General features: G+C 48.9%; 1 protein-coding gene across 2 annotated transcripts in view; it reads left to right on the top strand.

Moving 5' to 3' along the window:
* Nucleotides 1–12598: 12598 nt before the first annotated feature.
* Nucleotides 12599–24286, top strand: part of TRIM71 (tripartite motif containing 71) — a 57531-nt gene continuing 45843 nt past the window's right edge. Inside the window, exons 1-2 of one of the 2 annotated variants that reach the window (XM_085226402.1) lie at nt 12599–12966; nt 13596–15016. In XM_085226402.1, the coding sequence (XP_085082528.1) occupies nt 14135–15016 (882 nt within the window). In that variant the 5' untranslated portion in view covers nt 12599–12966; nt 13596–14134. Of the gene's footprint in view, nt 12967–13590; nt 15017–24286 lie in introns of both variants that reach the window. The other variant, XM_085226403.1, reaches the window with a different exon arrangement.

The following is a 24286-nucleotide window of genomic DNA, read 5'->3' as shown; positions in this document are numbered from 1 at the left end:
TCCTTCCTGGCACAACTTGAGGCCATTCCCTCTCTCCCTATGGCTGTTATCTGGGAGTAGTGGCAGGCTGGCTCGGGCTCTCCAATTTGCTCTCTCCTGCCTGGAGTCGGTGGCCCATGGGCTCCCACAGTGCAATGCCTCACCCAATGGATATCACCAGTTCACACAGATGAGCAGACCATTACATATTAGGCATGATTACTGTGGTCTTTGTTAACCTAAGACAAAGACCTTTGGCCAAAAACCCATCTTTAAATGCAACAGTCTTGACCCAGGTGCTCTGACAGGATTTAAAGCTCCTGGTGAGGACCAGGAATTGGGATCATCTGACAGATTTTCTTTGCAGTGCTCTTATTTTCCATTTCTCTTATTGGCACAGCTTCCATCTGACTCTTGCAACCCAACATCTCCATCTCATGAGAGCTACTTCGGAACAAACACTGCTTTCCAGCAAAAGAAAGGCCCTGCAGTGCACAGCTCCCTTTCTTCTGGCGTGGCAGCAACAAGCCCACACCTCCCCTCCCAGTCTCCCCACCTGCCCCTACCCTAGCTATGTGACCCCAGGGGACTAGACCAGCCCTGTGCTGTCCCTCATCACCGCCCGGAGATGAGTAAGATGGATGTGATGGAGCAACCCACCGCTGGGTGCCACTCTTGTCCTACCAAACCCCGCCAGTGCGGCTGCCGAGGTGGAGGAAAACCCAGAAAGCGGCTCCTGGCACGGCCGTGGGGATGCCTGGACGGAGGCAACTTCTACACAGAGCCAGACCAACCCTCCGTGCCTTCTTTGCTGGCCGAGATGCGACGGGCAACTGTTAGTAAACGTGATAGCGGCAAGGGCAGCTGGACAGTGTGCTCACTTGGCTCTAATTGGCTCTAATTGAAATCCCATAACTGAGACATCAATATCAGAATTCACCTAAAAATGGGAAGCTCTTACTGCAAGTGTCGAGTGGATTTTCTTCATGAATTATTGGTGATGCCTACTAAGTAGTGTTTTACCTGTTTAGTAGATGCCTACTAGCAGTATAAACAGAAATTCAGGATTATGTAGGATATATACACTGGCAGATGGGAAAGGAAGGGGGAAGGGAAAGGAAGAGAAGGGAAGGGAAAAGGAAAGAGAAAGGGAAAGGGGACACAGAAATGATTCTGTAAGTACAGGTTTCAGATTTAACATCTACTGAAAAATTCATGAGGTACCTACCTACCTCTCTGTTTGACCCCAAGGCCATTCACCCCAGAGTGAAACCCTAATTACCATCTCTCCATGTGGGCTCTCCATGTTGGAGCAGCCTTTCTTCTTGTGCCACATGGTCCCCCTTCAGAGGAAGCCCCATCCCAGACGTGCACAGCAGTAGTGTTCCCATAGCCCACAGCACAAAGTCTTTGCAGCAGTGTTCCTGTGTTACATTTATGACCGCTGGAGATGGATGGACCTAGATCTCCACTGACACCCTTCTGTGTGTGCACAGCCTGTGCTCAGTCAGATGAATCCTTCCTGAACATGTGAGTATTGATGGAATGTGGGCTGTATGGGCTTTCATATGCTGGGGGATCAATCTCTACTCAACCCACGTGCTGGGGAGGAAAGTTTAAGCAATATGTTGAGAACTGTTGTCCCCCAAAGACACTAATCTCTCTATCATTTTTTTTTCTTGCCATTTTTCTCTTTAAGCCTTCTTCAGGAAATTGCTTGTGCTTTTAAGGTGAGATCTCTGTGCATCTCCCCTTGGCCACAATCTGTGCTTCACACACAAAAACTATTTCAGCGGTTTCAGGTGTTTGTCAAAGCACTGGTATGTAAACTGAGGTGAAAGAAGGGATGCAGAGAATGGAAAAATGTGTACCTGGATCTGAGACAGATGGGAAAGCCCACCTGTGGGACTCAGCACAGAGCTCTGAAAGCCAGGACTTTAAATCAGAGCACGGGCCACCCCCAGGCTGCTCATTCTCCTAAGGAATTCATCAACCTGAAATACACCTATCTGCTTCAAAACTGAGCAGCTAGGAAGTAGGGAGGCAGGCCGAGGATCCAAAATCCTGCAATAGGCTATGAAGATTTCAGTCATGTCCAAAATATGCAAATAGGTCTTCTATTGTTTGGGTTTTGTTTTTTTTGTTTTGTTTGGGGGGGGGGGGGGGGGGGGAGAGGGGAAGGGTTTTGTGTTTTTTTTTGTTTGTTTTTTATTTTCATTTTTTTTTGTAATTAGTATCTTCCCAAATATCTCTGAGCATTTTCAATACTTTGTAAAATTTCACCAAATAGTTCAGACAAATTGTCTTCAGCAGATGGCTTGTTATGAATAGCTTGTGAATTTTTCACTCTGACATCTGTACTGTGTTTGTTGGGTGGTTTAATCAGTTCCTGGGCGGAATGACTGAGATGTTTGCAAGGGAGGAAAAATGAACACAGGATACTAAACAAGAAACAGTGCGTTTCAAGGACAAACATGTTAAGCTGACTGAAGTCACAAACACTTCCAGAGATTTCCAGCCCTCACCGACTCCATTGTGGATGCTGGGCACCATCGTGTATGCCTGCAAATCAAACTCATATTTGATTCAGAAGGGGGATTGTGAACCTATTCTCATTATTTAAGAGCCATGTTATGTAGCCAGAACTTGTGAGGCCATTCCGAGGAGTTATATTTTAACTACGTGCCCAGTTCTTACTGTCTCGACACTGACCGGAGGGTATTGTTAAGCAGAGCTGCAAGTCAAAATGGGCTGTGTTTATCTCCTTGCTTTGTCTTTCTCAAAATAACATCAGAAGATAAGGAGCACTCTTTGATCATGTAATCTCCATCTCCTGAGTGGTGGCCACAAAGGATAAGTGTGCACTGAACAGAAGTTCTAATGGCCAGCACAGCACGTGATTACAGTTTCAAGGAATGGGGAAATTAAAAAAGAAAGCAAAAACCCAAAACATAGGGAAAACTGGAAAGGAAGGAAAAGGGCCAGTGTAAAAAGCTGCAAACATCTTCAACAGAGCAGAAATATGAGACAAACAGAAGTATTTGTGAATGGGAATTGGCAAGCGCTCATTTTAGCTCCATCCTCTACTAACTGAAGATAATTTAATGAGAAAATCACAGTTAGAGGGATCAAATTACTAGACAACATTCATCTTTGTGGTATATGGCACATGGCGCAACAAGCTCTTGTCTCCTAGTGCTGCCATCATGCAAATACAAAATAAAAACAGGATCACAAAATAAAAACAGGATCAGGAGGAATAGCAGGAGGTTGTACAACTGCAGCAACAGTGGCAAAGCTGGCTACAGCAGTGCAGGCTGCAAAAGACTGCAGGGATGGCTGTGCCTTCTCTAACACTCCTGTGCTGGCCACCTCCGGTCTTCCCAGTCCCAAGGATGCCCAGCAAGCCACAGCTGCCCTCAGGCTTCTTGAAAGACTTGTGATTTTCTAGGCTGACTTGCCATCCAAATGGTAAGTAATAAACACTTTAATAATTCATAGCCAGTCAGCAATACCTTAAATAATTGAACGAACAATTTGTCATCTTTCCTTGTGATGGAAGATGCTGGCTGCAGAGCAACTGCGAACAGCTTCGTGTCCACCTCACCCCTCCCCCGAGAGCTTGCTTCACCCCAGTGCGTTCAGCAGCCTTCTGCCATCCATACTCAGCGCACTCAGAGCTTTGTTGCTGGAGCCATCCTCCTGCCCACAGCCTCAGTGATGAGATCTTGATGTCCTGGCTTCCTCACACCCACTTGTCTCTGAGGACAGATTTCACTGCTCTGCAGAGTCGTGTAGACCCAGATACCACTGTTCCCACCTTGTGACCCGAGGGATGGCGGCAGCCCGGAGGAGTCCTTGTGAGCCAGGTGGCCTTTCGTTCCCACACTGCCCAACAAGTCCCAGCACGACGGATGTTATCTTCCAAAGGCATGGAGAAGTCCTTGGAGCAATGCTCAGTTCAGAGAGCCAAATCAGAAGATAAAACCCCAAGAGAAGTGCCTTTCAGCTAAAGCATTTGTTAGGTCTAAATGCATATTTTCATCCAAGAGGTGAGCAGCGAGCTGCCTGCTGGGGCTGCAGCACTGTGTGTCCTCATGCTGCTCCAGTTGCAGCTACGACATCCCTAGCACGCTTTGAGGCAGACAGCTCAGTTGTGCTACAAGAAGCTGTCCAGCCCAGGGAAGTGGGTGAAACTCCAGCAGCATCCTTCTTGCCCTGCAAACACATCCGTGCCTAATCAGCATGGCAAAGCACTTTCACAAGCAGCAAAGCAAGGCTTTTACCCGTTACGGGTGTAAACTTCTAAGCATCAAATCACTTTGAAAATTCCCTCTTGGATTAGAAGTCATTTTGGTGCTTTTGAGAATCTGACTCATGGCAGAAAGTTCTGGGAGGGAGGGCAGGGATGACAAGCCCAGCAGGCCCGTCTGTGTCCCCTCAATAATCTCAGAACCTTTTTCAATGAGATATGAGCAGACATGCTTGGTTGATGTCAGGAAAACTGACAGTTGCTGTATGGGCAGCAACCAGCCTTCTGGGAGATGCAATACATTATTCATCATCTTCCGAAGATCATTGAAAGGTCAGGCTATTTTGGCCTCAAGGTGGATGAGATGTGCACTCAGCCTCATGGGCTGGCTGTGCTCCTGTACCTGAAAGCCAGTGGTGTTATACAATGTGCTTTCATTGGAAACCCATAAAGCAGGGAAGGCTGCATGTGGCCATGCAGAGCGCTCCTGACGGGACCAGTCAGGGTGGGCAGAAACTCTCAGCTGCCACTACTGGACTTGGGAGTCTTCATTTTCCCAACTGCATGGTTTCCTGGGAGAGCTCAGTGTTGTTTCGACAGCCATACCACCCAGTCAGGGCTTGACCAATATTTAAAGTACCTTTGAAAGGTGCTTAGCGTTCCAGATTAAATATTTTTAACTTAAATACAAAACGTAACGTCCCATTAGATGGCATCTTTCAGGATGATGTGTCAAGCAGTGTTGAGACAAGATAAAAAATGAATTTAAAAATACTTAATTTCACTTATCTGACACATAAAAAGACAGTGACTGAAAGAAGTTTAATTCTAATATTTCCATGACCATGCAGAAATGCTGCTTGTATCCAGGAAATATGATGCACTCTTTCGTACCTCCAGAAATACCCTGGTGCTCGTTATTTGCTCTGATGTTGCCTTTCTTCGAGCAGTGAAGGTGGCCAAGTCCAAAAGACTTAAGCTAGACTGGGATCCCATGGCCAGATTTGCCTCTGACCAAGCTGTACACACAATTGAAAGCACTAACAAGCAGGAACAGAATCACATCATGCTACTGACGGTAGCAATGATGTAGGATAGCATCTCTTTTTCTTACTCTTGAGGAACATCTGTAAATTATTGGTGATACTCTGAAGAATTTGTTAGAAAAAACTGACAGTGACATGGTGGATTGGGACTAGAGAGTTCCCTGCAAAGTTCTATAGTTTTATTTGCAGTTGCTGTCACTGTCCTATGTTGCCATTCTCTAGCTATGATGACATGAGCAGCTAACACACTGGACAGGGACTGTCCATGCTCCTTTTATTTCACATGAAGGCTGCTTTGTACATCCACCAGCATTAACCAGGTTTGTGTTTGAGCCGCCAGCTGATGCCTGACTTGAGATTTGCCATTAGCATCAGCCTGTGCATGGCCTGGTCAGATTTGGTTGGTGAGACGTAAGACATGACATTGATTCAACATTCAGCTTGGACATGCACAAAGCACACCTGGCATGTGATGGAAAATGCAACTCATACCGCAGTTGGTGGAGGGCATTCATCTCTTTCCCTCTTGGGAAGTTGGCCAACGTTGCTGAGAGGCCACTCTGTCTTCTCTGGAAGGTCATGACAACTGGAAGAAGACTCTGATGACTGGAGAAAGAAAAAAGCCAGAAAGGATAATCTGAGAAAGGAGCAGCTGGTCAGCCCCACTCCAGTGCCTGAGAAAACTATGAAGCAAGTCCTGAGGGACTTTGTTTTCACGTCATGGAAAACAGGAACAGCCAGCATGTGTTCTCCAAGCACAAGATATGCAGGACCAGCCTTTTGCTCTTATAGTGGAGCAAGTGACCCATCTGCAGGGGAGAGGAGGTAATGGATATAGCTCTCCTCATCTTCAGCAAGGCTTTCACCATGGTCTCTGTCTCCCGTAGCTTCCCTGTAGTCACACCAAGGTGGTATGGGCTGCATTGAGGGACTGCAAGGTAAGTCAGGAAGCAGCTGGATGCTTGGGCTCCAGAGGAAGCTGTCAGAGCCCATCAGCAGCCACTTAGGAGCAGTGGGGCCAGAACTAATTTATACTGCCGTCACCAACAACCTGCACAACAGTAGATAACACATCTTCAGCAAATTTACAGACAGTATCATACTGGGAGGAGATAATTTCCATGGAGGGAGATTTCATGAGCTGCTCTTCTGAAGGACCTAGACAGGCTGGAGAAATGGGACAGTTAGGACCTCCATCACAGATTTGCAGAACAGCCCTTGTAGACTTTCTCTGGCTACTACTAATGCATCAGCTGCTCTTTCAGAAACTACTAGGAGCAAACATTTTTTAGCCGGCTTATTCCTAAACATAGCAAGAGCCAGAGCAGCAGAACATGCCATTTGCCGAATAAGGAGCTGAATGCCTCTCAGGACACCAAAGCCACGACTGGCCCCAGGGCAGTGTGAGGGCAGCAAGGTGAGTGCCTAGGGCTGAGGCAACTCTTGGTCTCATCGCCTTGGTATGGGCTTTATGAAAGGATCGAGAAAGCTGCTAGTGGCCACAGTTTAGCTGGAATTTGGCCTGGAGTAAAGTTGACAAGAAAGAAGAAAAAGAAGAAGAGGAAAAAAAAAAACCTGACATCAAAGCTTTCTTTTCAGGGTCAATTTACATCTTCCTTTGTCCGTTCTGGGTCAATCTAGCAGCTGGATGCTGCACAGGGAGGGGCTGCTCACCTCTAGCACCCCTGCCTGCCCTGTCCCAGCCCTGCTGTCGGCTGCTCGCAGTGTCTGGCTATGGGCAGCAAAAGCAGGAGCTGAGGGAAGGAGTACAGTGAGAACCTTTCCAAAGCATTGAGCTGCCAGATTGGCTTGGCCACCTCCTGTCACCTCCCGCCAAAGGGCTGGGAGGAGAACGGACCTGATGGAGCTGCTTCACAGCAAAATGAAGTCCTGCCATTGGAAAGGCACAAGACTGAACTTCCCTAGCCCAGATGCCCAGCGTGGTGGGACTGATAATCAACTACTGACTCTTACTTAAAGTAAAGCAGCAACACGTGCAGCTCAGATCATCTTTCTTCTTTGTGCACCATAATCCATAAGACTGTTTTCCTGCCACCTCAGAGTAGCCACTGCAAAGCAGTCCTTCAGAAATTTCCTGGCACAGACTCCAAGTCACCTATTGATTATTTCTAGTTGCACTGTGCAGTCCATCGTGTCTCGAGGCCATGGGACAAAAGCCAGGAGTCCTATGGAGCGGCTGCTGCTCGGTGCCTTGGGTGTCTTCCCCGCTGATACATAGCAGAGATTGGCAACTAATCTATATATAGTACAGCACCGCAGCCCAGACACAATGGCAGCATTCAGCGTGCATACATGATGATGTCAGCAATGGATGTTTAATTGCATCATGGGAAGTGAGGGGAGAAAAGAATTGGAAGAAAAAAAAAGAAAGGGGGCCCCTCGCCCCTCCACTTTACATAATTTCCTTCACCGCCAGATGGGAACGCATGGGAATGCCGCCCCACATCTCAGCAGCTCCCTCCCATAAGCCTGGCACGGCCACATCTGTTTCCCCGATTTCCTACGCTTCTGATCTTCTTCACCTGCCCTGCACCCCACCATCTTGGGAGAGCTTCCTGAGATGCTGCGGCCGCATTTGATTTGGCTTCCTGAGCCTTGCTCCCTCCTTCCTTGTTTTTCTTTCTCCGTTCATGGCAGCATCCAGAGCTGGCAGCTCTGAAGAGCTGAGGAAGGGAAGGGTTTGCACTGCAGGGGCCGCGAGGGCTGCTTTTATTTCAGCAAATGAGCATCTGTAGCATAAGATAGTGGCACACAGAGGGGGCAATTCCCATTCAAGACCTGCAGCACCAGCTAAATCCTTGTGCGTAGGGGTTGTATACATTGAAGCCAACACTGTCTGGCGACAGCACGTGCAACATACAGACTACCACAGCGCTTAGTTTCCAGCTAAGGGCACTGCAATGGCACCTCTGCTTTTGTCTCTCAGTTCACACCTCTGCAACGTCAGTGCCACACAGACCACACACAGCACAGTCACCCGAGGCCGCGTGCCTCTTTCTGGAGGTCATGGCCGGCTGATGCTCCTGGAGCAGCACCTGTGTCCCCACAGGAGCAGTGGACCCCAGGGAACAGGGAGGAGATGGGTAGCAGCAGGCTGCAGCCGGCCTGCATCAGGGGATACGCACCTCCCTCGCTGGGGGCTGCTACCGAGGAGCCGCAGCGCCGGCAGCCGGCTCGGGGAACAGCTGCCTGCTCCCCGCGTTTACACAGCTGCGTGGAAGCATTAGCAGCTGACAGGTCCTGTCCCTGCTGCAGCCCTGTGCGCTGCCTCACAGGGCTGAACGTGAGGAAATGGATCTGTGGATGTGGAGGGGAACACGGGCAGGGCTGCCTCGTGGGCCATGGTTGGGTTGGCTGCAGGGGCAGGATGACAGGAGCTGGTCTTAACAATCCTTAGAAGTGCTTTCCAACTTGAGATATTCTATGATTCCATGATTCTAAGATCCTATTAGCCTGTAGAGCTGGCACCTACTGTCTACCTCCAGCTGCAAAAAAAAACATGCATTTCTTCACCTGCAGAGCATGTTCACAAGACATGTATCCTCTGCTAAGCTTTCCTAAAGGGATTTGGTGGGATATCTCTCTGATGGTGAGTTGGAATGCCTTTTTCATACCACTCCAGCATCAATTTTCACATGTGTTTTACAAAGTCCAACACCCAGTCACTTCCAGACCTGGATTCAGAGCTTTCCTCAGGCAAGCGTCCCCTTTGGAAGCCATTAGGAGATTAAGTGAAAAGAGCAGACATTGTCATTTTCTGGCCCCCAGTCCATCCTGGAGGACAACAATGGTTGTGCCATCAGCATTAGCGACATCAGACAATGCAGGTACTTGGTCCAACAAGATATCTGATGGGGCAGATGGGGAATGCAGAGAGTCGAAAGGTCTGGAAGAGAAAACTCATTTCTGAGGTAGAGTTATTGGGAGAAAAAGGTGCTAAAAGTCCTTGTGAGGCATATCCCACTTAGTGAGTAAAAATACCTGATTTTCAGCCAGAATTTCTGTAAGGAAGAAGGAATAAATCAGAAAGCACAGAAAAAAAATGCTCTCATGCAAAGATACATACACACCAACATGATCTAGAGGTCTGACTTGCACAGGTATATAGGAGGAGGCCATCTCTGTTCCCTTCTGGATCCCACCAGATCCCCATGAGCACATCTTTAAACTCAAGGTGACCCTACTGGAGGGGAGATGGATGGGCAGAAGAGGGGGCTTGAATTAATGTGTTACTTGAGCCAGTTCCCCTGATTTATACCATAGGGACAACACTCAGCACTGCTTTGCTCCCCAACCCTCCTTGAGACCCAGCATAGCATGCAGGAAACTCAGCAACGCAAGCAGAAAGCTGAAGTCAACTACTGTACTTACTAATGGATCCAGTGACAGATATATGGCTGAGCCAGAGCCAGTGTGCAAGAGCAGGCATGGCAAATGTGGAATCTGAGGCAAATTTAGCAGTTTGTGTTCTTGGGAGAAAAAACGAGGAAAGGGGGGAAAAAGCACAAATCAGTGCTAAAGTGGCTGGACTAATGTGGCACAGTTGTCTGTGGAGTGCAGTCGTGATGAAAGCCAAAAAAAAAAGATGGATATTCCTCAGAGTGTAATGAATAAGTCACTAACAGCGAGTTAAGGAACGAAAGCAAAACCTTCCTCTTCCATTTATTTGGGACTATTTGACAAATGAGAAATCCCCCAAGATGAAGGCAGCATCAAAGTCTTGCTGAAGCTTTTATCATGGTGACACCTGGAGAGATGTTCTCCAGGTCCTTATATGCAGAGCGGCCACAATGCCAAGAGGAGCTCACTGCCATTCATTCACCATTATGTGTGCATGCTAAGGGATGCACACCAGCTTCCCAGCCTCATCAGCTCTCAACAACACCAAGCTTTGAGCTCGCACACTGCTGTTGTGCGCAACACAGAGGGGGAAAGCTGGCTGGCTGCCGGGCCACTGCACACAGGTGGTGCAGGGGAGAGCTCCTCATGTGAATGTTTCCTCTAAAACTACTGTAAAATAACCCCAAACTCACAATCACTGTACCTGGTTCTACTTAACAAAGCTTTTAACCTCCAGACCCTGGACTTTTCCAGCTGTACTGCTGTTGGCAGAACACCTCTCTGTTTGTCCCATCGTGCTGTTGGCAGAAAGCAGGTGCTTTCCTTCAAGCAAACAAAGTTTCCAAGTACAGGAGATGGAAAGCGCAACCCAACCCCTGCAGCACATGCCAGGGAGCCGTTCAGGTGCAGCACTCCACCCCAGCATCCTATTTTCCTATGCAATAAAATGAGAAAAAAAAATACGTATTTTCAATGCAGAATTCAGCTGCAGTGGCTGGGGAGTTGATCAAATGTTGCCAAGTAGAGACGTTCCACTTAGGTGGCAATTGGCTCAAACCTTCAGAACTATCCCGAGGTGAGGTGCGTGTATCTGGACATCTGCCTGAGCCCAGATCTTCACATGGTTGAAATGCTTTAATATTTTAACGCAGATGTGATGTAGTCATGGCACAGCTGTGGTTTCACTGCAATGGAAGCGATGGGCTCGCTCTGTGAATGTGCTACACCACCTCAAACTGAGACCAGCAGCGGTGTGTGAGATGGGGACAAAGGAAAGACGAGATAAATGGGTGTGAAAAATTTGAGAGAGATGGGAATAAATGAGAGAAAACTCCACAGAGCAACACAAAGGAGAAGGCACAGAATGCCGAGAAATGCCTCAGCCAGCCACGGAAGCAGCGAGATTTCATTTATTTGGCACAGAGGAACAATGGCTGCTAACCAGGATAGCCATTGTTCTTTTGTTTTTGGAAACAAAAAGTGTACATGTGCAGCACGAGCTCCCCAGGGAAAAATCACCCAAACAAGTTCTCATCCTGTTGTCTGCGAGGAACCCGCGATCTCACACCTCATCCATCTCCCTTGTGCTGCTACTCACCCGCGTGCTGTTGGCTTAGAAAATGAGTGAGGTATGTCGGGGCCCGCTCTGCCTGCGGAGAGCTGAGGGACTGACGGCTGGAGGTAATGGATTGAGCAGCACCGAGCCACTGCACCGAGCAGAACGGTGCTCAGAGCTGCTCTGAGTGCTCCAGCAGCTGCTGGTGCAGAACTGAGCACAGGGCTGGTGCGTCCTGTCAGCTTTTTTCTGGGGGTATTCATAAGGAAAAGAGAAATCCCCTCATAATCAGCAGAAACCCCAGAATGCTGCATTACCTCCAGGACGGTGGAGGGAGAAGACAGAGGCGCTTGGACTTAGCAAAATAGAGGTGCTACAACCTGAGGACGACAGTCATGGAATACGGACCCAGAGGAGTGACAGTGTTACTGTGCTTGGAGATGTGCATCTGGGAGCTTCTGCTGGGTTCATGTACTTCTGAACACAGAAGATGAGGGTTCCAACCAAGGAGGGTACGCAGAAAGCATTCTCTGGGAACTAAAGCAGCCTAACCAGTTGCTTGTTGGTCTTGGAGTTGCCACTCCACACCACTGACTGCGTCCTCTGGAAAAAGACAACTCTATGACACCATAGTCCTCTGCCATGGCCACAGTGCAGATCTGAGAAGGGGCTCAATGGTGTTTTATCCTCTGCAAGTCAGGGCTGTGGTGGGCTTCACCTGCTCCCTCTGATGTGAACACATGGATGTGTAATACACAGAATGATGTCATACACAGCCCATGAGCCCAGTCCTTTACCAATACATCACACTCATTTCCAGTTGCATGCACTGCTGAGGACTGTGACAGCCGTTTGCACTGGTTTACAACTCCATGCACATGGGCCACCCTGGGGACCTCTCCAGCGATGCCTCCACACTGTACCACGAGAACACTGTGCTGAGGAGCTTGGGCACCAGGCATCTGTGCTTGCAGATACTGGCGGCACACATCCTCGCTGCTGTCTTCCGTATCTGTCAGCGGGGGACAAAAGATGTTTTATTTTTGAGCGGACACTTTCAGCGAGCACCAAGATATCTGTGTGCCTGAGGCCTGACCAGAGCAGCAGTATCACTTGGTACGTTCTAATGGCAAGGTTTCCTTTTCCTTATTTCTTCTTACCCGTCACCATCGCTCCACACGCGTTCGTTGTGAGCGCGTTTTGCCTCCCCCAGACCCCGGCCCGCACCTCGGCCCGCACCCCGCACGCTCGGGGCGCCGCAGTTCTCTGGGCGCTCGGAGCGTTCCCCTCAGGCGCTCGCTGCCCCGAAAGCGGCGGTTCGAGCGGACGGAGGCGAATCGCTGCCAATTCCGCCGCGTCGGAGGAAGGGAAGCGACCGCCCCCGGCCCGATGCTTTCAAAGAGCGGCCCCAGCGCCGCATCTCCGAGCGAAACGGGGGAGAGCGCGGCTCAAAGCGCATGCAGAGGGGGGTCCCCGGCGCCTCAGCCTCGCGCGGCGGCGGGCGGATGGGGGCAGGTCGAGCGGGAGGAGGGCGAATGTTTCCTGCCGCCGCCCCCCGGCCGCCCCCCGGGGCCGGGCGGAAGTCAGCCCGCGCCGTCGGAGCTTAAAAGGCTCCCGCACGCCGCGCCGCCCCAGTGCCGCGGCCGCAGCCGAGGCGGGCCCAGCGCTGTCCCGCGCTCCCCGCAGCCCGGGCCGGGCGGCACGGCCCGTACCGCCCCGCCGCGATGGCTCTGCCCGGATCCCGCGCTGCCCGGGACGCCGCCGCCGCATCGGTGAGTGATGGCCGCAATTCGGCCGGGTCGGGCGGCGGGCTGAGGGCTGCTGGGGGGCAGGGCGGTGTGGGGGTCGCCGCGTCGCTCCCCTCCTCCCTCCCCCTCTTCGGGTATTCTGATAATTTTCTCAATAAAACACCACGCGAAGAGGCGCGATGACAAAGGAAATGTGATCCCGGGCGCTGCAGGGGCTCGGAGCGAAGGAGAACCGGAGAGGAGGAGAAGGAGGAGGGGGCGAGCGAGGCGCTCTCGGATAGCATTGCACAGCGGCTTCAATTTGTGCGAGCGAATATAATCCACCCTCCATGAATAATGCAGGGCGGCCGGTGGGGACCTGCCGCCGTTCCTCTGTGCCGGGCACCGCGTGCGGGCAGCCACGGTCGTAGGGAGGGAAGGAACGCCCGGGGCTCCGACCCCGGAGCCCCCCTCGCTGCGTCCCGCCCGCGTGGGTCTCCGCCGCGGGGAGGGCGCCGTCTCCAGCCCGGTCATGCGGCGGCGGAACGAAGCGGGCGTCGGGAGCCGGGGGGGGTCGGGAAGTTTCGGTGGTTCGCTGCCTCTCCTAGAGTCGCGCCGCAAAAGCGGAGGGGGGAACTGAAACGAAATTTCCCCTTTCCCCCCGCCAAGCACAGGTTTAAAGGAAAAGAAGACACCGCGCAACGTCCCGCGAAGAGAGAGCGCAGCGGGAGGTAGAGCCCCGCCGCCGCCCGGCTCAGAGCGACTCGCGCAGCCCGGCACGGACGGAGCCGCTCCCCGCGCCGGGGGGCCCCGGGCCGCCGGGCCCATGCGCCGGGCGCTGGGAAGAGGACGAGCGCCCGCAACACGTCGTGAGCCCGCGGCCTCGAGGGGGAGATGAGAGCGCGGCGCTCGGGACGGACCACTCCGGGCACCGGCACCGTTCGTTTCACGCCGCGGGGAGCGGGCGCTGGGCGCTGAGCGCCGTGACACCGAAGCGCGGCCGGGCCGGGCGGCGGCCCCGGCTCCCGCAGCGCCGGATCGATGACGCCGCGTGCGCGGAGCCGGCCCCGCACTCCCGCCGGGCGGAGCGCCTGAGCGATGCCCGCGAGCCGGCGCTGAGCCCCCCCCGCCCCCGCCCCGCTCTGAGCGCCGCTCTCCCCGCGCCGCTGCCCGCCCGGGCGGGGCCGCGCCGCCCTCTCCCCCCCCGCCGCCAATGGCTTCGTTCCCGGAGGCCGACTTCCAGGTGTGTCCGCTGTGCAAGGAGATGTGCGGCTCGCCCGCCCCGCTCTCCTCCAACTCGTCCACTTCGTCGTCGTCCTCGCAGACCTCGGGCTCCTCGGGGGGCGGCGGCTCGTCGTGCGGGGGCGCGGCGCGGCGGCTGCACGTCCTGCCCTGCCTGCACGCCTTCTGCCGCCAGTGCCTGGAGGCGCAGCGGCACCCCGCCGCGGGGGACGCGCTCAAGCTGCGCTGCCCCATCTGCGACCAGAAGGTGGTGATCTCGGAGCCCTCGGGCATGGACGCGCTGCCCTCCTCCAACTTCCTCCTCAGCAACCTGCTGGACGTCGTGGTGGTGGCGGCCGCCGCCGACGAGCAGAAGAACGGCCGCGCCGCCGGCTCTGGGCCCGCCGCCGGCTCCGGCGCGGGGGGCGGCGGCGGCGCCAACAACCGCCACCACGGCCGCCCGCCGCCGCACCGCGCCGCCGCCGCCGCCTCCTCGCCCGCCGCCGGCTCCGCCGCGCCCTCCTCCGCCTCCTCGTCCTCCTCCTCGGGCGGCGGCGGCCCGGCGGCGCTGCTGCTGCGGCGGCCGCACAGCCGGCAGGGCGAGCCGCGCTGCAGCTCCTGCGACGAGGGCAACGCCGCCAGCTCGCGCTGCCTGGACTGCCAGGAGCACCTGTGCGACAACTGCGTGCGGGCGCACCAGCGCGTCCGCCTCACTAAGGACCACTTCATCGAGCGCTTCGCCGCCGGCCCCGCCGCCGCCTCCGCCGGCCCTGCCGCGCCGCTCGCCCTCAGCCCGCCCTATCCCGCCTCGCCCTACAACATCCTCTCCGTCTTCCCCGAGCGGGCCAGCTACTGCCAGCACCACGACGACGAGGTGAGTGAATGCCGCCCGCCCCGCGCTTCATCCCTTTTCCCGCCCCCCATCGCCCTCCGCGGGGCCCCACGGGGCGGGAGGGAACCCGGCTGCCTTCGCGCGGAGCGGAGAAGGGAAAGCTGCGGGCTGTTAGTAGGGTCTGCTGTGTAGGGTGCTGCGCATACGGCGCGTCCGAGGGGAAAAACGGGTCAATAGGGCGGGAGAATAGCTGCGGGAGGAGGGAAACGGCCGTTTTGGGAGCCAGAAAGGTAATGGAAGCACTCGCCTGTGTCGGATAGTTGCCCCGCGGCATAGAGGAGAACGGCGCTGGCCACGCACGTGAGCAGCCGGCGTTGCGCTGGCCGTGCTGGGGAGGTTACCTCCGCACCATCCCGAGCGCTGGGTCGCCGAAGGGGCGGCCGCTGCTACACCGTGCGCTGGTAGTGTTGTGAGTTTGGTTGGGACGTGGCTTCTTGCTCTGGTAATTTGAGCCTTGGTTTTCCTCGGAAAGTGGGAAATGGCTGTTCGCTGTCCCCCTGTCTGCTCTGGAGGTCCATCCGGGGCGCGTTGCTGGAACTTTCCGGCACCTTTAGCGCTAAAAGTAGCTTCCTCCCGGCAGAGAACGGGGTGGGACAGCCGCAGAGGTTTCTGTGGGACAGCTGGTCACAAACGCCTGCGGTTATCTAACCTGGGAAAACGTGGGGATGCGCTCGGTTTGCACGGGCACTGCCCAGCTCCTCCAGTGCTGTGCTACCTCGAACTTTCTGGAAAGCTCAGGAGGAGCTTTTCCTCTTAAGAATTGCCAGTGGCCGAGGAGAGAAAGTATGAGTTCAGCAGACGCTGAGTATTCCCTACCACTTGTGAAAAGGAGTCCCTGGGCTGGGACCCCCAAGGTGCTTTGTTATAGACTTTAAACCATTAAGGAAAGAAAGGTGTTCCCATCTGGTGTAAACTGTACAGCTTCTCTAGAAGTGAAGACTTCTAAAGGAAACTCAAGACTTTATTAAAAAAAAAAAAAAAAAACAAGGAAAGAAAAAAGCTTGCTTATTTTTGTAACTGATGCTTTCTATTTTCAAAAGTATGCTTGGAGAAAAAGGGTACGCGTGTCTTAGGATTGGTCTCGGATGTCCTTGTGTCCTGTAGACCGAGAAATTGTTTTAAAACAAGTGAGCGCTTTCAAGCCTTCAACCCCTGTTGAGAAAAGCTTTTATCTGCAAATTAATGATCTACTGCTGTTCTTGATTGGTGAGTTTTGGTGGTTCCTTAATGTGGGTGCGCCTGATTAGTGTTTGCAAGTATTTATTATTAACTCGAGGGGAAACATTTGAGTGAGACTGTGACTGTAGAGAACAGTTTATGCTGTAAATCTTTCTCACTTTTGCTGAAAACGTGGGACAAGATGTACAATTTTTGAGAAGGGATGGCTGCAAAACAGTGAGGGTTATTGCTTGTTTAATTCTAAGAATGCTATTTACAGCCTCATAAAAGGCATGATAATAGAAAGGCAGCTTTCCAGGAGAGTACTTAAATGATACCCTAAACGCACTATTAGACAGCCAAACAAAGTGAAGTCTAACCTAAAATGCATGGCTGGAATGGCAGCTTGGAACTTCAAGTTCTTGTAGTTACTAATTGTGGCTCGCTGTATGAAGTGGACAAGGTGGTGACTGCATAGGATGTTTCCTCACAGTCCAATGTCCTGCAGGTAAGTTCAGGCACGGGCAGTGTCATGGTAAGCTTATGGAGCAGAAGCTCTCAGCTGTGGAACTCTACTTCCCTAGCATGCATCCTCCTCACCCTATGTGAAATAAGCTGCAAAGAGGTTGACCTTGATTCTGCCATTTCTCTAGGCCAAAACAGTTGGTTCCTTTATCTTCCTCCTCTCAACATGACCTTCCAACATCACTGTTGCTTCCCACCTTTTGGTTCTAGTTTTGTCTCGTCTTTCCAAGTTCTGTCTAGTTCCCATACCTTTCCTCCTATCACATCCCCATTTTCTTTGGATGAACAAATGAAATAGGGAAACAGCACTGTGGATGGCTGCTTCCTGGGTGTTTCCAGGAAGTCTCAGAGCTGGACAGCTGATGGGCATTTGTGACATAGTCGTTCATCCTTTGCCATACAAAAATGAGCATTTCGGCTCTTCAGTGGGATATCAGGAATGATCTGACTTGGTTCTGCTCTCATTTGAGCTCTATGAGTGCCTGCAGTCATTGGCAGCTTGGCAGACTGACTTACTGTAATAGCAGTATTAAAGAAAATAAAATTCCAGGCTCTGGTTTCAGGGTGGATAGTGCCTGCAAGTACTACAATGATGCATGAAAGGAAAGGAAGTAAACTTCGTGCAAAAAAAGCAAAAACTAAACTTTCTTCTTTGTCATAAAGTCGCTCTTGAAACCTAGTCCAGTTGCTTAATGTGTGGAACCTCCCTGCCTGTTATAACATCCTTTCAGGGCAACCTGGAAGAGGCTTGATTTCAGTTGGATGTTAAGAGCGTTGTACAAAGGCAGCAATACTTCTGCAGCAACCCTGAAATCTTCTTCCATGTGACTGTTTGTTGTGTGGATGGAATTCTCAGTGCTGTAGTTGTGATAGAAGCCAGTAGAACTTCACCCAGAAGAGGATTCTACTTTAATCTAATCCATAAGCGAATAAAATGTGCTGACTTCTGTCAGCATGCCTGATAGTCTCAGAATCTTGGAATGAAAAGTCAACTCTTTCTTTTTATAGAATTGTCGATCAGACTAGTCAAATGCTCAGAAAGTGTTGGGATTGCTGCGGAGTATTTGTTTGGGTGAAACTACCTGAATTCAAATGACTTCAGTGTTGCAAAGAGTGGAAAACACAAGTCCCAAGTCTCAAGTTGAATGATGTGGGGGTTTCCTCAGTATCACTTGGTGATTCAACAGTGGTGGTTGGTCAAAGCACTTTAAAAGCAGACTTGTAACACTTGAGAGGGAAAGTGCAGAGCTGCCAGATCCAGTCAACTTAGTGATCTGTGACCCCGTAGTTCCATGTATTACTTTACAAGTTCCAGTTTGGGAGTGGTTTATAGACACACGGCAAAACCTTGTAGCACCATGGCTTACCTCCACTTCAAGAAAGTATTTTGAAATTATTTTTCTCCTTGTCTACACTGTTCTTTCATTTTGCTTTCATCAGTTACAGCTTGGGTCAGGTTCTTTAATGATCAGCTTAATTCACAAACTCATTAGCGGTTTCTTATCGGATCAGTGATTTGAAATAGTTTCATGGGGATATCACTGCACTTGAGCAAGACTGGCTGAAATTAGATGGCTATTTTGAATTCTAGAATTGCATATACTTCTAACTTGTCTCTTTAGATTACCAGGAAATATTACATTTCATTGCCTTGCGGACTGTAAAAGAGACAATTTTTGTGTATGGTTAGAGGGGGGAATTCGAACAACTGCCTGTGCAACTCAGAGGTACTAGTCCTGGGTCATTGAATTGACACCTTGGCTCCTTTCAGCAGCTCTGGTTGCACAACAGGAGCAAGCTATCTTAATGTTTCATGGCTGCTCAAAGGAGAGCATCTGTCCTCTTCCCATCGGCCTTGCTTCTGTGCATTCAGCAGATGACTCTATGAGCTACTTTAACCAGTTAATGTGGTAAATAAACTCTTCATTCAGCATTAGTGTACATTTATGTGAATCGCGGGAGCCTGGCTAAAACTGAACTTCTGCAAGGGAAAAGGAGGAAGAGAATCCGGGAAGGAAGAGTAGGTTGGATATGGTTCCCTTTTGTGGTTTGCCATCATTGCCAAATACTGAGCTTTCTGTATGGCACTCTATGCTGTTCAGCTTCACCCACCAGTTGGAATATGTATAAGTTAACAGTAGTGCAGCTGCTATGGCTGCTTTAGCTTTATAGGAGAACTTGCACATCAGGGGAATCTAGACAAATATGTAGTGCACACTGTGTGTATATGTAAAAAAAATTGTGCAAGGTTTTTACACAGCACTGCACCCTTCATTTATCCTTTTTGCCATGTCTCTTCAGATATCAAATGCATGTGCAAGCATCCAGTCTTTACCTAATATTTTGGGTTTAGTTTCTGACACTTGTTTTCCTGTTCAGTTTTTATCCCCAGTGAAGAAAACAGAACACTCTTGGGTTAATTCATTCATATATAGTCTATGTAATGTGGACTTGATATCATCTGAATGATGAAGGATTTGAAAAATATCTTCATTTTTTCAAATGTACTTTGTTTTTGTTTTTTTTAACTTCCATGCAATGTTCAGATACCTGTTAATAAACGGGTTGCTTCTTAAATTACCCTGCATTGCTTTCCTTCAGGTTGCACTTTCCCTCAGCAGGTGTTTAACTCCTGGCTCTTCCCTGTATGAGAAGAGATTATTCTTCAACTGTTTTCTAAGAGGATGTTAACGTTACTGGGTGTGAAACAGGACTTAAAAAAACATTCTATGCAGAATCAACCTCTGTCCTCTTTTCCTCTACTCTGGTATAGCAGGTATTCAAATATCCTCAACATTTAGGGAAAAAATACAATGAAGCTTTTCCTGACGATAATCTGATATTGTTACACTCCTGGCCTAATGAAATGTGACTTCAGACAGTTTCCAGTGAGTAAATGGAAGAAATAAAAATGCCTTATTTATTTGAGGGGCTTTCACGGACTGTGTAGTGGGAAAAATTTTTCAGTACGAGTGCAGAAGTGCAAAAGAAGCTTGCATACAGACTAGTACAGAACTAGTCTACTGCATACTGAAAAAAAATTCCCTTAACTTCGGTTTTACACTTGGAGACTTTATTGTTTCAGTAACATGGAGAGAAGGTCTGGCTGAATTTTGTATCAGTTTAGAAAACAAATTTTGTACCACATGCAGAGTTTATCATTTCAGCTAATTCTTCAGAGCATGTAAACATGCCTGCTAGACCATGCTTCCTTAGAGGAAAACTACCTAGTTCCTCTGTTCTAAAGTTAAGAAGGTACCATTCCTCTTTCAATACTGTCTTGACCCTGTCTCTTCCTAGTTCTCCTCCCATGCTCCCTTCCTTCCTGCAGAGCTGTTGGTGTCTTTCCATCAGACAAAGAACCGTATGTTGAGCACAGACCTTAGGCTGTATTAACTATGCACTGAATCTGAGACTAATGTTACCAGAGAGAAGAATCCATAGATGAGGTTTGTCTTTACCTGTAATCCATTTTCAACAGATGAATTAAAAATATGATCTTGGGTCATAAAAATCATCACTATGTATTAAATAAATTTTAGGAATGCATTTAAGTTTTAATTGAAGTATAGAAATACTGAATGGGAGTAGCTTAGCAATGCTGGGATTTTTCTTAATGGTAGTAAATGTATGATCCTGATTCTAAAACTTCAGGGTGTGTGTGTCCTTGTTCTATGTGTTTTTCTACGTGGACTTGTCTACGGCTCCTCCCATTGAAGGGCCGTGGGCTGGGATGGGTATCATCCTCTCACTACTGAGTTGTTTGTGCATCCCAAACCAACTTTAGAATTCACCGGAATAGAACAAAGATGTAGAAAATAATCACTGATACTGACTGTCTTCTGATCTTTACAGTGCAGTACCATTTGCAACACTTTTAGATGTGTTCATCTTCTTACCCCTCCCATCTTAACAGCATCAACACAAAAACAAGTAGTATGAAGTATGTGGCAGAAGCCCTCATTTTCTAAATATAAATCTAAGCTATTTCTCTCTTTCTCTCTTTTACCAGCCCCCAGCAAAATAATGTTTAGGGATAGTTCCTATAGTTAATAGTCTCATTCATATTACAAATTCGTATTACAAATGCCGAACAGCTTTGAATGCTCTAGTTCTTCAGCATGAGAAAGTAAAATGTGGTACCCACAGATGAGGCTTACGAACGTATGTTTTGTGCTGTTCAGCTGGGCTGCATTTTACCTATGCATACACTTGACAAGAATTCATTTGTAGCTGCATGTTCACCAGCAAGAAATGAGAGTTCCACTCCTCTGTTTCACTTAAATGTGTTTCACTTAAATGTATAGCATGCATTTCTAAAACATCAGGGGGTGAGCAGTGATAGGATGATGTCCTGTCCTAGCAGCTTTCCTACTTATGTATGTGAATTACTATTTTTTGAAGAGGCTGAGTCTTCACATGGAAACTTGAAATGAGAAAGTTCTCATTTAATTTCTCATTTAATGATTCTGCTTACTTAGCACCAGTGCAACAGAATGGCACTAACTTGGAGAAAAGGACTTATCTTCCAGCAGCAGTAGGCATCCTGAGGCAGTCTTGTATTGCTAGCAGTGGCTGAAAATCACTTTTCAGGGTTGAATATTTAAAGTCTGGGGGCTAGTGGGGTATGCCTTCAGTAGTGCAGTGAAAATAGCCTATATTAACCCAGGAAATCTGAAAATCTGATGCCTTCCTGTAGCGACCTCAGTAGTTAAGTCTTTCTTGTGTCAGTGACTATGGTATAAGCCTCATTAACTAAGGTGACGCAGGTAAACACCAATGCTGGTCTCCTTGCCAGTGCCTTCCTGTCAGATAGCAACTGCTGCCCTTGGATCTCCAGGCTCTGGGAGGAGGAGAGGGATGCATTTTCATTAGTGAACTAAAGGTAATAGCTAAACTTGAGTTGCATCATCTTCACTTTAATGTTGGTTTCCACGCATAAGCAAAATATTCAAAGGCATTTTGTCAGGTTTCTAAGCCTTGTCTATTTCTAGTTGTTTGCGGGTATTATGTGCTCATCTCTCCCATACATTATGTGGACAGGCACTACTATAAATCACCATCTACTGTAAATATTTCCTTTCCCTAGGTTAAGGTACTGTCAATGTATGTAATGACCAAATGACATGCTCAGATGGATTAAAATGCTACCTGGGATTTCTGATTTGGATATGAATCTTCAGTGGGGTTATCAGATGGTGGTTACAGCTTGTTGCTGTATCTTCCCCTTGACCCAGGCTGTCTTGGGTTCTGTTTGTATACTTGAGTATTTGCTGTCCAGAGTGGCAGGTGTGTGTCAGAGGACTAGTGTTATGTAGCCCTTTGTTCAGGTGATCTTGGTTAACAAAAGGCAAACTGTTATTTAGAGAAAAATATTATCTATCAAACGTGAGAACACCCTCTTCACCCTTCATTTCAGTGACTCTTATTATGCATGGCATTCATATTGTCAGTTAAATGACTTAAATCTTTATAAGCAAAGCTTGAAAGCCATCTGCACTGTAGATGCCTTTAAGCTTTGTAATCCAACCTAGTGCTATGTCAAGGAACTGTATGATGCTGCAGCTTTCCAGTGGGAAGGCTGGAAGGAAGGCTGTGAATAGCTAGCCAGAACTAGTCGGAACTGACTATTCTTCTGTAACCTTGACTAATGTCATGTTGTGTAATTGAGGGGGTAAGATAAATATTAGAAAGTTTATAGGGTTCTTCTGTTGTTCAGAAGTCAACTACAAAACTCTACAATGCTTTCTGTGCATGTAGGACAGTGAATCTGTTACTTTGAAGAAGAACTCTGTTTGGGAACAAAAAGAATCACCTCATCTCTTTTTTTTTTTTTTTTTTTTTTTTCTTTTAGAAAAAAGAAAAACCTGCTGGTAAAGGGTTAAATCCCCCTCCCCAGCAGTACCCCTGCCCCCACTGCTATATATGGTGTGCCCAAAGGCACTGGAGATTTAATACATTGAAGTTGGAGCGTGAAGGGGGTCTGCGGGCTGCTAGACAAAGTCACTCAAATTTCAGGAATACTTGATCCATACAAGGATGTTACTTGAGAAAGGCATGACTTCTCTGGAAGAAACTGGTTGCCAAATGAGCCAGCTGAGTGTGTCCCTGAGCGCAAAGTCTCTCTGGCTACATGAGCAAACTCAGTTTTCTTTAATTGATGACTGATAACTAACACGACTGAAGTTGCTGTGAGAACTATCTCCCTGCAGACAACAATGCCTATCTGTAGGGATAATGGAAGTTGTGCTTCTCACTGGAGTGTCAGCAGGCTTTGGAAACTGTTATTGCAGATAACTAAATTCTCTATTGAGTTATACTGAATTAACTGAATAAAAAACTGAACAAATGGCAGATATCATCCCCTGCACACACTTACCACTGTAGAAACAGTTGCAACATGGCAAAGGTGTCCCAGTACAATGCATTTGATGTTAACTTGTGCTGAAGAGCTTTGGGTGTATGGACAAAAACTTTCATAGACAGAACAGACTATTTACTTATTTAAATTAAAAAATAAAAATAAAAAAAGCTAAAGCAGAGTGAGAACCACCAGACAATGTTCTGGAATAGATAGCTTATTCTCTGAAAGAATTAAATGACAACATTAGAGAATTGCAGAAACTGAGATGAAAGAACTACTAGAACAGTGAGGTCCCAGTCTTCCCAGTGCTGCTCGTGCTCAACACAACAGCAACTGGGGATGAATTATACCTTCTGTGTTTCCCCTCCTCCCTTTGGAGTACTGAGGAAGTGAATAGGGCTAGGCATTAGCTCAAGACTACAAGTGGTGCTAGGTGACCATGTCCAAAAAGATAATAGCATGCCCTTCCTTAAAGTCTACTGCTTTCTCAATTGTAGACAATGCATGTGTTGACAGTACTGTTTTGTGGTAGTTCTTGCTCTTTTAGCATCACCTGTTTTCTCAAGGAGTCTGAGCTTCTTGGCAGAATAGAAATAACATCTGACTCTTGAGCTTTCTGTTGCTGAAGCATGACTCCTTTACTTGAATTACACTGTGGCTGTAGGTGGTGGGATGACTAGTATAGAGGTTAGTTAGTGGGCAGTCTGAGTAGGCTGTTGTGAACAGAAACAGTCTGGAGGGTCTTGAGCTGATTTTCTGCATATCTGGCTATCTGGCATGCTGCTGGAAGGCCATCTACCCCAAACCTCAAGCTACTCTTCAGATGTGCTTTTGTCAGGGAGAAGCTGCATACAGATTTGATATACTTCCTGTATATGTTTTAGATAGTTGTCTCTTGTCAAAATAAACATGATTTATTTTCATGTTATCTCATCTTTGTATCTTGTCAAAAAGAATCGGAGCTCGAGGTAGCAGGTAAGTAAAGCCAGCTTCAGGAATCATACCTGCTCTAGTAAGTTACATTTGTACCAAGAGTGGAAAGCTCTCAACGATGTGGGCTTGAAAGGAGGGCACAGAGCAACCCCTCATGGAGGAATTGCTGCAGTCTTAGGCAAAACAAGGTGACTGAATTATTCGGGTTTGGTTGCAAAGTACTTAAGCAACTGTAGCCATGTAGGTTTCTCCTTACTTAACTCTCTTTGAAT

This window comes from Meleagris gallopavo, chromosome 6, assembly GCF_905368555.1.
Source record: "Meleagris gallopavo chromosome 6, MGAL_WU_HG_1.1, whole genome shotgun sequence".
Classification (NCBI taxonomy): Eukaryota; Metazoa; Chordata; class Aves; order Galliformes; family Phasianidae; genus Meleagris; species Meleagris gallopavo.
This window is presented reverse-complemented; position numbering and strand designations above follow the sequence as displayed.